The 16,481-nt window shown below is 46.7% G+C and overlaps 1 protein-coding gene across 2 annotated transcripts in view; it reads left to right on the top strand.

Annotated features, from left to right (window-relative positions):
• CLTCL1 (clathrin heavy chain like 1) overlaps nucleotides 1-16,481 on the top strand; it is a 110,759-nt gene that overhangs the window by 76,689 nt on the left and 17,589 nt on the right. For both annotated transcript variants that reach the window (XM_008250238.3, XM_051837308.2), the window contains exons 20-22: nucleotides 13,433-13,616; nucleotides 14,591-14,783; nucleotides 15,304-15,461. In XM_008250238.3, coding sequence (XP_008248460.2) covers nucleotides 13,433-13,616; nucleotides 14,591-14,783; nucleotides 15,304-15,461 — 535 coding nt within the window. The remainder of the gene's footprint in view (nucleotides 1-13,432; nucleotides 13,617-14,590; nucleotides 14,784-15,303; nucleotides 15,462-16,481) is intronic.

Raw genomic sequence — 16,481 nt, 5'->3', positions numbered from 1 at the left:
AGATGCTCAGAGAAGTAGTTGTCAACTTAAAACGGTGTGCTTTCTTAAAAATAAGAGTAAGATGAGATAGATATTTTTGTATAGATTGAATGTGAGAGTTTATGACTAGCTGAGCTACTGTAAAGGAACTTCTGGGAGATGCATTTTAAGCAAAAGGAAAACAATCCCACATGGGTGCAAGAAAAAAAAGAAGAGCAAAACAACAGTGTCCGTATAAAACAAAAATACATTGCAGTGTTAGGTAAAAGGAGCTAAAATTCTTAGTAGCTGAGTATAAGTTGGGAGGTAGTATTGTAGGAAGAAGATAATAATTAGGGTTAGTCTTAGCCAAGTATTCCTTATTAAAATTGCAAGCGGATCCACTATCAGAGCTGAGTGTCTAACTTCTAAACCAGTTGAATGTTAAAAAAAAAAATAGGATGGAAAACTGTCAGCCCCAAAAAAGGTCGCGAAAGGTACATAGAAGAGGTAGGGACAGATGGCAAGTATAAAATGCGGTGACAGAAGCGAATCCAAATAATGACAGCAAGTGTGCTAAAGGTTAGTGGATCGTATGCTCCAGGTGAGCGACAAGGATGGAGGTGGGCACTTGGTGCAGTGGTGAAGACACTGCTGTGGACTACTGCATGCTGTAGCAGAGGGCCTGGGAGACTGAATTCTGACTCCACTTCTTGGTCATGGGCACCCTGGGAGGCAGAGGCTGGTACACCCACACAGGAGACCCAAGTTGAGTTTGGGTATTTGGGAAGTGAACCAGCTAGATGAAAGATCTCTCCATCCATGTCTTTCTTTGTCTCTGAAATAAATAAATATTTTTTAAAAATGGGTAATATTTGTAAAAAGACACAGATGATCAGAATGCATAGAGAAACAAGACCATGAACATGCTCTTTATATAGCGTATCTAAAACAAGGGTTATGCAAGGTTGACATGCTATAAAAGAACAAAAAGATCATTATGCAAATACCAAACCTGAAACAAACAAACCTGGTGGTATTAGTATCACACAAAATAGACTTTCAAGTAAAAAGCATTGCTGAATACGAGAGCCACATACGTAATGATGAAAAGTTCCATCGTCAGGGAGATAGCCTGAATTTATATGTACCTAATAATGTAGCCTCTAGCTAAACAAGCAAACATTAGCAGCCGTGTAAGGAGATATGGGCAAAAATATCATAGTGGAAGATTTTAACATGCCTCTAAAGTAATTGATGGAACAACTATATAAAGAAACAATAAGTATATTAAAATACACACACAGGGGCTGGTGCTGTGGCACAGTGGGTTAAAGCCCTGGCCTGAAGCGCCGGCATCCCATATGGGCACCAGTTCTAGTCCTGGCTGCTCCTCTTCCAATCCAGCTTTCTGCTATGGCCTTGGAAATCAGTGAAAGATGGCCCAAGTCCTTGGGCCCCTGCACCCATGTGGGAGAACAGGAGGAAACTCCTGGCTCCTGGCTTTGGATCGGCACAGCTCTGGCCGTCTCGGCCTTCTGGGGAGTGAACCAGTGGATGGAAGACCCCTCTCTCTGTCTCTACCTCTCTCTGTAACTCTTTCAAATGAATAAAATAAATCTTTTAAAAAAAATACACACACACACATAAAAAGGACAATAGGAGTTGACATTGTGGTACAGTGGGTTAAGCTGCCTCCTGCAATGCCAGTATTCCATATCGGAGTGTTAGTTCAAATCCCAGCTGCTCTGCTTCCAGTCCATCTCCCTGCTAGTGTGCCTGGGAGAGCAACAGAAGATGTCCTAAGTACTTGGACCCCTGCTACCCACAAGGAAGATCAGGAAAAAGCTCCTGGCTCCTTTCTGGTCCAGACCTGGCTTTTGTGGCCATTTAGAGATGACCCAGTGAATGGTAGATCCTCCCCTATCCTCCATTACTCTGCCTGTCAAATACCTAAATAACTCTAAAAAATTAAGAGAATAATAAATGTATTTTTAAATTATCTTAAAGGGACCAGCATTGTGGTGTAGCAGATTAAGCTTCTGCCTGTAATGCCTACATCCCATATGGGTGCCAATTCAAGTCCCAGTTGCTCTGCTTCCAATCTAGCTCCCTGCTAATGCCCTGGGAAAACAGCGGAGAATGGCCCAGGTGCTTAGGCCTGTGCACCCACATGGGAAACCTGGAAGAAGTTCCTGGCTTTGGCCCAGCCCAGCTCTGGCCTTTGCGGCCATTTGGAGAGTGAACCAGAGAGTAAAAGCTTGCTTTCCCTGTCTCTGTCTCTGTCTCTGTCTCTGTCTCTCTCTCCTTCTCTAACTCTGCCTTTCAAATAAATAAAATCTTAAAAATTTAGGTGTAACCATTAACAGGTAATTAAGCTTGCTGAAATTAATTTACATAATGTATTTAATAAGTAGGCTTGATTATTAAAGAAAAACAGACCCAAAAGTGAAATAACTGTAAAGAACAAAGTGAACATCTGTCATTCTATTCAAGCAGCTTGATATAATTCAGCAGTGATCAGGAAATCTTGTGGAAAGACACCAATTCTAAATCAAATTCAATCCAGTATCAGTGGCAATCCATATTTTATTTATCTGAGAGGCAGAAACGTAGAATGCTCCCACTCACTTTTTACTCCCCAAATGCCCACCATAACCAGGGCTGGGCTAGGCTGAAGCCAGGAGCTGGGAGCTCCATCCAGGTCTCCCACGTGAGTGGCAGGAGTCTGTAACTGCTTGAGCCATCCCTGCGCTCTGTCTCCCAGAGTGTGCACCCCAGGGAGCTGGAGTCGGCAGCAGAGCCAGGACATAAAACCCAGGCTTTGGTGCAGGTGTCCCATGTAGCGTCTTCAAACCAGATGTCCACCCCAAGACTGTAAAATTTAAGTCAAAAGAGTAAAAGGTCAGAAAAATAGTCCCAAGATGTTCCTGAAATGGAAAGTAATTTACCTAAGACCTGGGAGTGGCATGATGATTTTGGCAAAGGAATAGAGAAATGAGACATCATAATAGAATAAAGAGCCCTAAAATATAATCCACATGTATGTAAAATAGTTTATCTGTGGTAGAACTGACTGTACAGATGGAAACATTGGACTTTTCAGTAGGTGGTGTTGAGACAGTTGGTTTATCCATATGTGAAACAATTAAAATTGTGCATGCTATGAGAAATTAAAAAAGAAAAATTTAAGGGTGAAAGAAAAAACTGCTATCTTTAGAGTTTACATTTAGAAAAATGTAATTTTATGACCTAATAAATTCTTAAGCCAATCACTAGAAAACATCAACCTTTAGTGAAAAACCAATAGGACTGTGTTCTACTTAAGAATTTTATCATAAAAATGGAAGAAAGGAGGGCTGGTGTCGTGGCTCTGGGTTAAGCCCCCCCTTTTATTTTTTTAAGATTTTTTTTGACAGGCAGAGTTAGTGAGATAGGGAGACAAAGAGAAAGGTCTTCCTTCCGTTGGTTCACCCCCCAAATGGCTGCTACAGCCGGTGCACAGCGCCGATCTGAAGCCAGGAGCCAGGTGCTTCCTCCTGGTCTCCCATGGGGTGCAGGGCCCAAGCACTTGGACCATCCTCCACTGCCTTCCTGGGCCACAGCAGAGAGCTGGACTGGAAGAGGGGCAACCGGGACAGAATCTGGTGCCCTGACCGGGACTAGAACCCGGTGTGCCGGTGCCGCAAGCGGAAGATTAGCCTAGTGAGCCGTGGCGCTAGCCAAGATTTTTTTTTTATGAAATGTTACCATTGTTCTAGTTCTTGTTCTTTGACATGTTCCATTTGGAAATTTACCATCCCATTTTTGCTTTGGTAACAAAATAAACTGCATTTATTATTCATCAATTTTTAATGAACAGCACTGGTAATTCTCAGATTATTCTAGATTTTTCAAAAGAATGTTTTGTTTCTGTCAAAAGGTTGACAATTAGATAATTTATATAGTTGGTTGGATTTTTTTCTAATGTACAACAATAATATATTCCCAGAAAATTGCTATAAACTAAACTAAACTAAAATGATGAGATGTTTTAAGTAGCCATTAGGAGTAGATCAGAATTCATCTCCTTTCTGAGTAAAATTAAAGTTTACTATTCTAAAAAAATAAATAAAGTTTACCATTCTTATTTGGTAAGTAGACTTTAAGCCAGTTCTAGCAGGAAGTTAATAACACTACCTTATTTTAAATTTCTACTTAGGACTTTCAAAGACCATATTTATTCATTATTTTAATCTTATAAGGGAAGTAAAAACAAAAGTGAGGTATAGCATAAATGGTGCATTTGAGAAGTGTTGACAATATTTTGCAACAATACAGTTCTATGAAGATTTCTGTGTTAGTGCTAACCTTGATTAAGATGGAGTATCTGGACATGCAGTAGTCTTCTATTTTAAGAACTGGCAATTGGTAGGTAAGAGTATATACTCTAAATTTGGAGACAGGTTTTTCATATTTGCAAGTTCTGTCATTGTCCTTTTTCAAAGCATTTCTGAAGTTACTTCTAGTTGGATATAGTTAATTGAATGGCTTCCTATGGTGACATAGTACATCGCTTATGACATTTTAAACATCAGGCAAAACTTTAGAAAGACCATTATTCTATAAACCCTATAAACTTGCTCTGCAAAGCTGCATTTTGTGTTGTTCATAGTCTCCCAGGAGCATATAAACTTTAAAACTTAAATCATTCTTGGCACTTTTTCTTTAATGGAGGCCTTTTTGGCCTAATTTTGAAAACTGTTTTTCTTTTGAGAACCTGATTCTGAATGGTCATCAGCTTTACCAGACCTTCCAGGTCCAGAGCTAATTGCTCTGTCAGTTACCATTGTCAGTGTTCTCTTCGTTTTCTGTTTGGCCCAGTGTCATCAGAGTCAGCAAAGGAAATGAAGTGTGCCAGCCTCTGTCAAAGCATTCTAGGGCACTGTGGCAGCATTAGAGCTGTCCGGGTCTGTGTTCCTCAGCCAAGGGAGAGACACAGCAGGTTTTGGGTACTAGAGAAAGTCCTTTTGTTTGTTTTAAAGATTTATTTATTTATTTGAAAATCAGTTACACAGAGAGAGAAGGAGAGGCAGAGAGAGAGAGGTCTTCCATCTGCTGGTTCACCCCCCAAATGGCCGCAATAGCCAGAGTTGTGCCGATCCGAAGCCAAGAGCTTCTTCCGGGTCTCCCATGCGGGTGCAGGGGCCCAAGGACTTGGGCCATCTTATACTACTTTCCCAGGCCACAGCAGCAGGCTGGATCAGAAGTGGAGCAGGCGGGACTAGAACCGGTACCCATTTGGGATGCTGGCACTGCAGGCAGTGGCTTTACCCACTATGCCATAGCGCTGGCCCCTAGAGAAAGTCTTATTCCTGTCCTGTGCCATTTTAGAAAGCTCTGATGTTAATTCAAATTATACCTCTGTTACTGAAAGCCAGCAGTTTTAAGGCAGTCGTTTTAGAGGCCATTTGAACTCTTTGTACAGTGACAGTTTGTAAAAAAACAAAGACAAAGAAACCCTCAAATAAAATATAAGAGAACATTTTAAGCCTTCCAAATCAGAGAGATATTTCAGATTATTTTTGTCTGGATTAATTTTTTAAATGTAGCACATATACTTGTTGCTAGATATTTTGCTAATTATTATTTTCATGCTTGAGTTCTATGCAATGTTTTTCCATTATGTCCTTTGACAAGAGAGTGACAAAACTCCTGAGTGAATATTCAATTTAGAATGGTTAACATTAATGCTCAATAAACAAATTCCCTGCAAAAAAAATATTTATTTGAGAGGCAGAGTCATAGACAGAGAGAGATGTCTTCCATTTGCTGGTTCACTCCCCAGGTGGTTGCAATGGCCAGAGCTGGGCCTATCCAAAGCCAGGAGCTTCTTCCCGGTCTCCCACACTGGTGCAGGGGCCCAAGCACTTGGGCCATCTTCTGCTGCTTTCCCAGGTTCATTAACCTGCTCAATTGGAAGTGGAGCAGCCAGGACTCTAACCAGTGCACATACTGGCACCTCAGGTGGAGGCTTAACCTACTACACCACAGCACCGGCTCCATGCCACCTGTTTCAGTAGCCATGTTGGAGTGTGGGTTTGAATCCTGGCCACTCCACTTAAAATCCAGCTGCCTGCTAATGCACCTAGATAAACAGCGAAGATAGTCCAAGTGCTTGGACCCCTGCACCCATATGGGAGACCCAGATGGAGTTTCAAGCCCCTGACTTCCAGCTGGCCCAACCCGAGCTAGTGTGACCATTTGGGCAGTAAACTAGCAGATGCAAGATCTCTGTCTCTTCCTCAGTCTGTGTAATTAGGCTTTTCAAATAAATAAATAAATCTTCAAAAATTATATATGACAAAAAGGGAAGCTATAGATGAGGAGAAGCCATTTCCAACAATATAACTAGCAAAAAGCCCAGGATGGAGAAGACGTAATGGAAAAACCCAAGCAACCTTATTTAAAAAAAAAAAAAAAAAAAAAAAGCAGAGCACTGGAACAGGGCTCTGGGTGGGGGGAGGGCAGCGTTTGAGCCTCAGGCCGTCTGCACCCTCCCCTGCAAGCAGCAGCCTCCTAATCAGTGTTGATGAGAATGTTGAGCAGCGGGTGTCGGGGGAAAGCTGTTTGCTGCCAGGAGAGTCACAAGCCCAGCCATTTTTCTCTGTTGGGAAGTCTAACCAAACGTGACGTGTGTGAATTAGGAGACATGGACAGGAATACTCAAGGGAGCCAAGACTGTGAGAGCAATCCACATGATCCTCAGGAGAGAAGTTGTGGTACAGTTAGCCCGGATGAGTCCTAGAACCTGCGTGAACACTGTGTTTGTTTCCGTCCCTGTTCAGTGAAATTGCCCTGCCTGTGCAGTACCAGGGGCAGGAGCGCGTGTTGCCATACGGGCAGCCCAGTCACGATACAGAGTGGGCCCACCCGCTGCAAAGCTCCTGCGTGCTGCCAGCCCCAGCCCCTGGCAACCCCCATCCCTCTAGTGTTGCCATTTCAGGAATGTCCTGTAAATGGAATCAGACAGTATGCAGTCTGTTAAGACGGGCTGGGGCTGGCGCTGTGGTGTAGTTGGTTAAGCATCTGTCTGCTGTGCCGACATCCCATATGGATGCCAGTTTGACTCCCAGCTTCTCCACTAATGATCCAGCTCTCTGCTGATGGCCTAGGAAAGCAGTAGAAGATGGCCCAAGTGCTTGGACCCCTGCACCCACATGGGAGACCTGGAGGAAGCTCCTGGTTTCAGATCAGCCTTCCTCTTGCTGTAGCAGCCATTTGGGGAGTGAACCAGCAGATGGAAGACCTCTCTATAACTAACTGCCTCTCAAATAAGTAAATTAAAAAAAAAAAAAAAAAAGGCCAGGATTTCTCACTCAGCAGAGTGGCAGTACCTTTGGGATTCATCAGTTCCTTTTTTTTTCCACTGCTGAATGGCGTCCTATTCTATGAATATCCCAGTTTGTCCGCACACACTTTGGAGGGCTTGTGGGTTGTTTTCAGCATGGGGTGATCATGAACAGAGCTGCTGGGAACTTACCCGGCAGTCACGGAGCCATGGGGTCTCTGTGCGTGTAACTGTTTCAGAACCCGCCAAAATACTGTTGTCCGGCAGGGCCGTACCATTTTGTGTTCCTTCCAGCAACATGTGAGCGTTCTAGTTGCTCCACGTCTTCAGTGGCATTAGTGTATTCGTGGGATTTCTTATTTTAGCCATGGTAACACGTGTATAATGTATAGTGGTACACGTTGTGGTTTCAGTGCGTGTTTCCCTGATGGCTAATGAACTTGAACTACTTCCTGGGTGCTTATTTCTCATCCACGTGCATTCCCTTAGGTGAAGGCGAGTCCACATCTTCTCACTTTTTTTTTAACATTTATTTTTATGTAAAAAAATAGGGGCTGGCGCCTTGGCGTACTAGGTTGATCCTCTGCCTGCGGTGCCGGCATCCATATGGGCACCAGTTCTAGTCACGGCTGCTCCACTTCCAATCCAACTCTCTGCTATGGCCTGGGAAAGCAGTAGAAGATGGCTCAAGTCCTTGGGCCCCTGCACCAGTGTGGGAGACTTGGAAAAAGCTCCTGGCTCCTGCCTTTGGATCGGCGTAGCTCCGGCTGAAATAAATACTAAAAAAATAAAATTTTTATTTTTATTTATTTGAAAAAATTACAGGGAGAGGTGGAGACACACACACACACACAGAGAGAGAGAGAGAGAGAGAGAGAGGTCTTCCACCCGCTGGTTCACTCCCCAGCAGGCTGCAATGGCCAGAGCTGAGCTGATCCAAAGCCAGGAGCCAGGTGCTTCTCCTGGTCTCCCATGCGGGTGCAGGGCCCAAGCACTTGGGCCATCCTCCACTGCCTTCCCGGGCCACAGCAGAGAGCTGGACTGGAAGATGAGCAACTGGGACAGAATCCAGTGCCCCAACCAGGACTAGAACCCCGGGGTGCCAGCGCCACAGACGGAAGATTAGCCAAGCGAGCTGCAGTGCTGGCCTCATAAACTTCTTTTATGGATTATGCTTTGGTATTAAATCTAAGAATCCTTTGCCTAATCCCAGATCACAAAGATCTTCTCATATGTTTCCTCCTACAAGTTTTATAGTTTTATTTTACATTTAAATCTGTGACCCAGCATCCAAAGATTCGTTGTCAAATTTGGGGTGAGGCTCCTCTTTTCTGCGTTTGGGTGTCCAGCTGTTTTAGCGGAGATGAGTGGGTTTCAGGCATGAGACAAAAAGCCAGTGATAAGCAAGGTAGCCAGGTTTATTGGGGGTAGGGCATCTGTCAGAATGGATGGGACAGAATCCCAGAGAGAGTGCCTAGTCCCTCACACTAGGGAGGGCAAGGTCACGTCATTAAGTGGAGAGAATACACCTGGCAGGCCAGGCTGAGCATGGGCTGTCTGTATTCAGACTGTGGCTTAAAAGGGAAAGGGGTCCAGTTTCTCCTTCCCCTCCTCCAACAACTCCTCCTCCTCCTCTTTCTTTTTTTTTTTTTTTTCTTTTTTTGACAGGCAGAGTGGACAGTGAGAGAGAGACAGAGAGAAAGGTCTTCCTTTGCCGTTGGTTCACCCTCCAATGGCCGCCGTGGCCGGCGCACCACGCTGATCCGATGGCAGGAGCCAGGTGCTTCTCCTGGTCTCCCATGGGGTGCAGGGCCCAAGCACCTGGGCCATCCTCCACTGCACTCCCTGGCCACAGCAGAGAGCTGGCCTGGAAGAGGGGCAACCGGGACAGAATCCGGCACCCCGACCGAGACTAGAACCCGGTGTGCCAGCGCCGCAAGGCGGAGGATTAGCCGCGTGAGCCACAGCGCCGGCCCCTCCTCCTCTTTCTCCTCCTCCAGGACAAAGAGTTTGCTGAGTGTCAATTGGGAAAAATTTCTCCCCAGGTTCTGGCAGGGGAGCCTCCCCTAGGTGCCTGTCTAATGGATTTATTGCTCAATGTTATGAGGCTGAATTTCCCACTTAGAGAGGACTCTCTTGGAGAGCTTCCCGTGGGGGAAGGGCTGAGACCACCTCTAAAGATATCAGAGTCTGGGCAGAATTTTGCAGTGTAAAATCCTGGGCTGCTTCCAAGGTGAGTTTTTGCAGCTGCTGTTTTTCTCAGGCCCCTCACACACACATAAGCTAAGTTCTAGCTCCCTAGCGAACACAGTTGTTGCAGCATTGTTTGTAGAAATACTGCCCTTTCTCCATTCAGCCACATTTGTGTCGTCGTCAAAAATTGGCCAACCTCCTGGTTAAGAGGCCTGCATCTCATAGCAGAGCAGTACTGGGGTCCAGTTCCCAGCTGCAGCCCTTTGCTCCTGCTTCCTGCTAATGCAGACCCTGGGAGGCAGCATTGATGGCTCGAGTGATTGGCTTTCTGCCACCCGAATGGGAGACCTGGAGTGAGTTCCTGGATTCTGGCTTTGGCTTAGTTCACACCATTGCGGACATTTGGGGAGGGAACTAGCAGATGAGACAGTGAACCACCAATAAATAAATCCATTAGACAGGCACCTAGGGGAGGCTCCCCTGCCAGAACCTGGGGAGCTCTCTCTATCTGCCTCTCAAATTTTCTTTTAAAAGATTTACTTACTTACTTGAGATGGATAGTTACAGAGAGAGTGGTCTTTCTTCCACTGGTTCACCCCCACAAATGGCCACAATGGCCGGAGCTGGACCAAGCCAAAGTCAGGAACCAGGAATTTTTCTGGGCCTCCCACTGGGATACAGGGGCCCAAGCACTTGGGCCATCTTCCACTGCTTTCCCAGGCCATCAGCATTGAGCTGGATCGGAAGTAGAGACTTGAATCAGCACCCAGATGCCAGCACTGCAGGCAGAGGTTTAACTACTACACCAGAGTGTTGGCCCCTCAAATGAATTTTTTAATTTAATTAAAAAAATTGGCAGGGCTAGCACTGTGGCCTAGCCGGTAAATCTGCTACCTGAAATACCAGCAACCCATGTGGACGCCAGTTCAAGACCTGGCTGCCCCACTTCCCATCCAGCTCTCTGTTATCACCTGGGAAAGCAGAAGATGGCCCAAGTCCTTGGGCCCTGCACCCACATGGGAGACCCGGAAGAAGCTCCTGGCTTCAGATAGCGCAGCTCTGGCCATTGCTGTTAGGAAAAGAGTTGCAGATTGGTGCCTCCTCACACAGGGGCACCAAATTGTTAGGAAAAGAGGTGCAGAATAGAGAGGAGATAGTGTATGAAATTACAGCCAGGCCGAATTTATTCAGAGAAAATAAATCCGTAGAGGTGGGTGACCAACTCCCCACGTGCACAATGATGGAACATGTGGAGGACTGGGGATGGGGGTGGGGTAGGGGGCAGCAGGCAAAGGGGAATTCCTGGAATTGGTCTTTCAAGTGCTCGGAGCAACTGGTCTTTCAGGTGGCTCTGTAGAGGGTGGGATATGAAGGCAATGGGGTGTGAGACTGAATTGAGATTCAAGGTCAAGGAATACATTCCAATATTTATCTCTTTTGGGCAATGAGGGAGAATGTCCTTGTTCCATCAGTTGCAGCCAATTGGGGAGTGAACCAGCGGATGGAAGACCTCTCTCTCTCTCCCTCTCTCTCTCTCTCTGCACCTCTCCTCTCTCTGTGTGACTTTCAAATAAATAAATAAATCTTTTTTTTTTAAAAAATTGGCCTAGTAGTATGATTCCTCTAACTTTATTCTTTTTCAAAATTGTTTTAGCGATTCTGGTTCTTTTGCCTTCTTTTACAGTTTTTAGAATTAGCTTATCTGTATCTACAAGACAATTTCAGAGATTTTTTTTATTTGAAATGCATGAAATCTGTGGGCCAATTTAGAGAGAGTTTATGCCTTTGTAATATTAAAAGGTGATGTGTTTCTGCATTTACTTAGATCTTTGATTTCTTCCATCAGCAATTACAGTTTCAGGGATAATAAAATACATTTGTATTTTATTACATTTATTCCTAAGCATTAACATCTTTGGAGCTGTTGTACATCGATCTTTCTTGGCCATATGTTCTTAAATAATGCTGGTACATGAAGCACGTTGAGTCTTGTATGTTGACCTTTGATTCTGCAACCTTGCTTAAACTCGCCTAGTCTAGGATTTGCTTTGTAGGTAGGTTCCTTGAAATTGTTTGAGTCACTTTGGGACAGTTTTGTTTCTTCCTAACCTGGATGCCTTTTGTTCCCTTGCCTTGCCTTGCTTGGAGCCCCGAGTGGACATCCTCTCTTAAGTGCTATTGCATCCACTCGTCAGCTAAAATGGAATATTACAAAAACCAGTGACAGTCACACATGAATTTTATTGAAAATGAGAGTCAAGGCCAGCGCCGCGGCACACTAGGCTAATCCTCCACCTGCAGCGCCGGCACCCCGGGTTCTAGTCCTGGTTGGAGTGCTGGATTCTGTCCCAGTTGCTCCTCTTCTGGTCCAGCTCTCTGCTGTGGCCCAAGAGGGCAGTGGAGGATGGCCCAAGTGCTTGGGCCCTGCACCCACATAGGAGACCAGGAGGAAGCAGCTGGCTCCTGGCTTCAAATCAGCGCAGGGTGCTGGCCGTAGCGGCCATTAGGGGAGCGAACCAACAGAAGGAAGACCTTTCTCTCTATCTTCTCTCTCACTGTCTAACTCTGCCTGTCAAAAAAAAAAAAAAAAAAAAAAAAAAAAAAAAAAAAAAAAAAAAAAAAAAGGTCGAGGCAACCAATTGGGACTGGGAACCGACAGGGACCTGACACTCTTTACCAGAGTGTGACGCCCGACAGCGAGTTACACAGTTTTTTATAGTATTCTGTCTACTAGGGCTCTCAATTTCAAACCAGGCCCCTGGTATGCAGTGAATAATTAAAAAAAAAAAAACACAGAATATGGTTGTAAGATAACAATAACAAACCCAGTAACAGATCCAGGTCCAAGATATGGTTATAAGATAACAGTTAACAACAATAACAAACCCAATAACAGATCCAAGATAACAGTGAAGGACACATTTCTGTCAACTGAGTTCCTGGGAATTTGGGCCCACATAGTTTCACAAGATACACCCTTAGCCGTTAGCAAGCAAAGCTAAAATGTACAGAAGCAAGAGATCTGCAATTAGCTTTTAGCCACACTCTCTCCATTTTGATTTTGACTCTACAGTGCTACCCTAGGGGAGAGGGTCACACCTCCCACCTTTACCCTGATGTTGGCTGTAGGCCTTAGGTGGCATCAGCGTCAGATCCAGGAAGCATCCTTCTAGTAGAGAGATTTTTATCATTAATGGATATTAGATTTTTGTCAGATGCTTTTCCGAGTCAATTGATAATGGTTGTGTGGTTATTTCTCTTTTATTTTTTTAAGACTTTTTCAAGACAGAGTTACAGGTAGGGGTTACAGGTAGGGAGAGGCAGAGAGAGGGGTCTTTGTCCACTGGTTCACTCTCCAAATGGCCGAAGCTGGGCAGATCTGGAACCAGGAGCATCTTCCAGGTCTTCCACATGGGTGCAGGGACCCAAGCACTTGGACCATTTTCTGTTGCTTTCCCAAGCTATTAGCAGGGATCTGGGTTGGAAGCGGAGCAGCCAGGAATCGAACTGGTGCCCATATGGGATGCTGGCACTGCAGGCCAGGGCTTTAACCTGCGCCACAGCACTGGCTAGCTGCTATTTCTTTTTTAGAGTCTTAATAAATTGTGTCTTGTCTTGTTCTTTTCCCATCCCCATGCTTCTGAATAAGGAAAAGAAGTTTTGTAAGAATGCATCCAGTGTGATTAATGAAAAGGAAAGTTTAAAAATGTGAAACACAATGTACATTGCACAGGGGTACAGGATATACAGCAAAACTGACAAGAACTGCTAAGACCTGGGAAAGGCACAGTGAGGATGGCAGGAGCCGGGACGTGGGGATGGTCACAGACACCCTGTTCCCGCTGCCTGTCCCTCTATGCATGTCAACTGCTGGTGTTTAAACTTCCTGGCTTGCCGGGCATGTGTTGTGAGCAGCCTTCGTGCCCTTCCCCCCTTTCCCCCTCTCCCCAGGAACCTCCAGAATCTACTGATCCTGACCGCCGTCAAGGCGGACCGCACGCGGGTCATGGACTATATCAGTCGCCTGGACAACTACGACGCCCCAGACATTGCCAGCATCGCTGTGAGCAGTGGGCTCTACGAAGAGGCCTTCGCTATCTTCCGCAAGTTTGACGTGAATGCCTCCGCCATCCAGGTGGGCTGACCACCAGTGGTCTTGTGGGACCCCAGCCAGCCGCCTCCTGGAGTGTGGCTCACTGCTGGGGGTGGGGAGGTGGGGGGCGGTGTCAGAACCCCAAGTCCTCCAGTGCCTCTCAGTTCTTGGGCTCTTCTCTGCCCCTTCCCATTTGCTGGTGGTAGCACCTCTCTCCTCAGCAGCTCTGCGGGCACCTAGCAAAAAGGTCACATCTTTGGCCCCACTGGGGCATTTGGGGGTGCCCTGCCTTATCCTCATGTGCACCTTCGACTCCTCCACACACACTCCCACCAGGACGCCCCCAATAGCAGCGTCTGCTCAGTGGTTGAGCACCCAGAGCAATCCTTCCAGGCCCCTGCCCGCCTTCCCATTCCCCAGGTACTCTTTTCCCTTAAGCCAGCTCCCTTCTTTCCAGTCTGAGCCCCTACCGGCTTTATTTGCAAATGGGTGTGAACCACAGGACGTATCACTTCAATTGCTGTCCTACCTTTATGTCCTCCTGTGCTGTTTCTGTGCATGCTTGTGAAGCCTCCATCTACAAGCCTTTCTGTCGGGTGCACGTGTGGGCCACGGCCTTGCTCTGAGAGGGACCACCCTGCCACGTGGCGGCGGCCCGTGCCACAGATCCGGCCTCCAGGCTGGTTGGCAGGTGTGTTTCTGCCCACTGTGGCTCTCACACCAGCACTCCCCTGAGCCTGCTGGCAGCCAGTGCCCTGTCGTGCTGCCTCTCTTCCTGAGATAGGAGGCTGCTCTGGGCTCTGCCCTCAGCCCGGGAAGCCAAGCCTGGCCATTTGCCCTTGGTCTCCCCACACAGCAGCTCTGGTCTCTCCCTCAGCTCTTCCATCTGAGAAATACTAAGTTCATCATTGCTGAGGGCAGAATTGAAAATGGTCCTGCCACTTGAGGCAGCGTAAGGAACCAGGTAGAGACGGGTGCGCGTGTTGGAGACCGCGGGTCCTCTTTTTGACCCCCAGGTCCTGATCGAGCATATTGGCAACCTGGACCGCGCGTATGAGTTTGCAGAGAAGTGCAATGAGCCTGCCGTGTGGAGTCAGCTGGCCCGTGCCCAGCTCCACAAAGAACTGGTGAAGGAAGCTATTGACTCCTTTATCCGAGCAGATGACCCTTCTTCCTACCTGGAGGTCGTCCAGGCAGCCAGCAGGAGCAGTAAGTAGATCTGCTCGCCAGGGGGCGCCACTTCCCGCCCGTGTGAAACCTGGCTAAGGCAGGGGGATTCCCAGGAGCCTGTGACTTCAGAGGGCACAGCCCAGTGAACGTTTTCCAAGAGACTCGAGGTAGTGTCATCCTGTCAGTGACACTAGCTCTGCGTCTGTCTCACCCGCCCTCGCAAGGCGAGGCAGCTTAAGCATGACCGACAGCACTGTTGTAGTAATTGTAAAGTTCCTGACTTACCCCGAAGCGTCCCGGGAATCATCTGCTGGCGTTTCTGTCGCTGTGGCACCAGCCTCTCTTGTCCCCAGAAGAAGCCTTTGCTTGGGGACTCGGTGGCTCCCGTCCCTGGGAGCTTCCTGTGTGGCTCTGCCCCTTCCCTTTCTCCCTCCTGGGTCAGGGCTAGAGGGCAGGACCTGAGGCGGGCTCTCAGTGAGCTGTGTGTGGGTGGGCTCCAGGGTGGGAGTGGGATGGGAGGGATTGTTGAAAATGACCAGTGTCTTTGTCTTCCATCTAGACAACTGGGAAGATCTAGTTAAATTCCTGCAGATGGCCAGGAAGAGGAGCCATGAGTCGTACGTAGAGACGGAGCTTATTTTTGCCTTGGCTAAAACCAGCCGTCTGTCTGAGCTAGAAGATTGTGTTAATGGACCCAACAATGCCAACATCCAGCAGGTGAGCTGTGTCCCCGGAACCGCGACTGACACAGGTGTAGGCCAGGAATGCTCCTTAAAGCTGTGCAGATTCGTGAGAGTGAGAAACAAGCCACATGTGAAATTAAGAAACTTGTTGCTCCTGTTGGTATATAAATTAAAAGCCATGGACTTTGACTTGCCCTTGGTACCTGTTGAAAGATACTGCACTTAAGGTTTTTGTTTTGTTTTATTTAAAGATTTTATTATTTGAGGCAGAGTTACAGAGAGAGAGAGAGACAGAGACAGAGAAGTCTTCTATCTGCTAGTTCACGCAGTGGCTGGAGTTGGGAAGATCCGAAGCCAGGAGCTTCTTCCGGATCTGCCACATGGGTGCAGGGGCCCAAGGACTTGGACCATCTTCCACTGCTTTCCCAGGCCTTAGCAGAGAGCTGGATTGGAAGTGGAGCAGCTGGTACATGAACTGGCACCCATATAGGATGCTGGTGCTGCAGGCAGAAGCTTAACCTACTATGCCACAGCACTGGCCCCAGGTTTTTTTGTTTTGTTTTTTAAATAAACCTTTAATTCCATTTTCTTTTTTTTTTAAAGATTTATTTACTTATTCGAAAGTCAGAGTTACACAGAGAGAGGAGAGGCAAAGAGAGAGAGAGGTCTTCCATCCAATGGTTCACTTACCAATTGGCCGCGACAGTCGGAGCTTCGCCAATCTGGAGCCAGGAGCTTCTTCTGAGTCTCCCACATAGGTGCAGGGGCCCAAGGACTTGAGCCATCTTTCACTCCCCTCCCAGTCCACAGCAGAGAGCGGGATTGGAAGTGGAGCAGCCGGGTCTCGAACTGGCACCCGTATGGAATGCTGGCGCTTCAGGCCAGGATGTTAACCCACTGTTCCACAGCGCCAGCTCCCTAATTCCATTTTCCATGAACTTTTTTTTTCTTGAAGATTACTTATTTGAAAGGCATAATGACAGAATCAATTTTCCATCTGTTTCACTCCCCAAATGATTACATGATTAGCCAGGTAGAAGGAGCCTGAAATTCC

This window comes from Oryctolagus cuniculus, chromosome 21 (assembly GCF_964237555.1).
Source record: "Oryctolagus cuniculus chromosome 21, mOryCun1.1, whole genome shotgun sequence".
NCBI classification, from domain to species: Eukaryota; Metazoa; Chordata; class Mammalia; order Lagomorpha; family Leporidae; genus Oryctolagus; species Oryctolagus cuniculus.
This window is presented reverse-complemented; position numbering and strand designations above follow the sequence as displayed.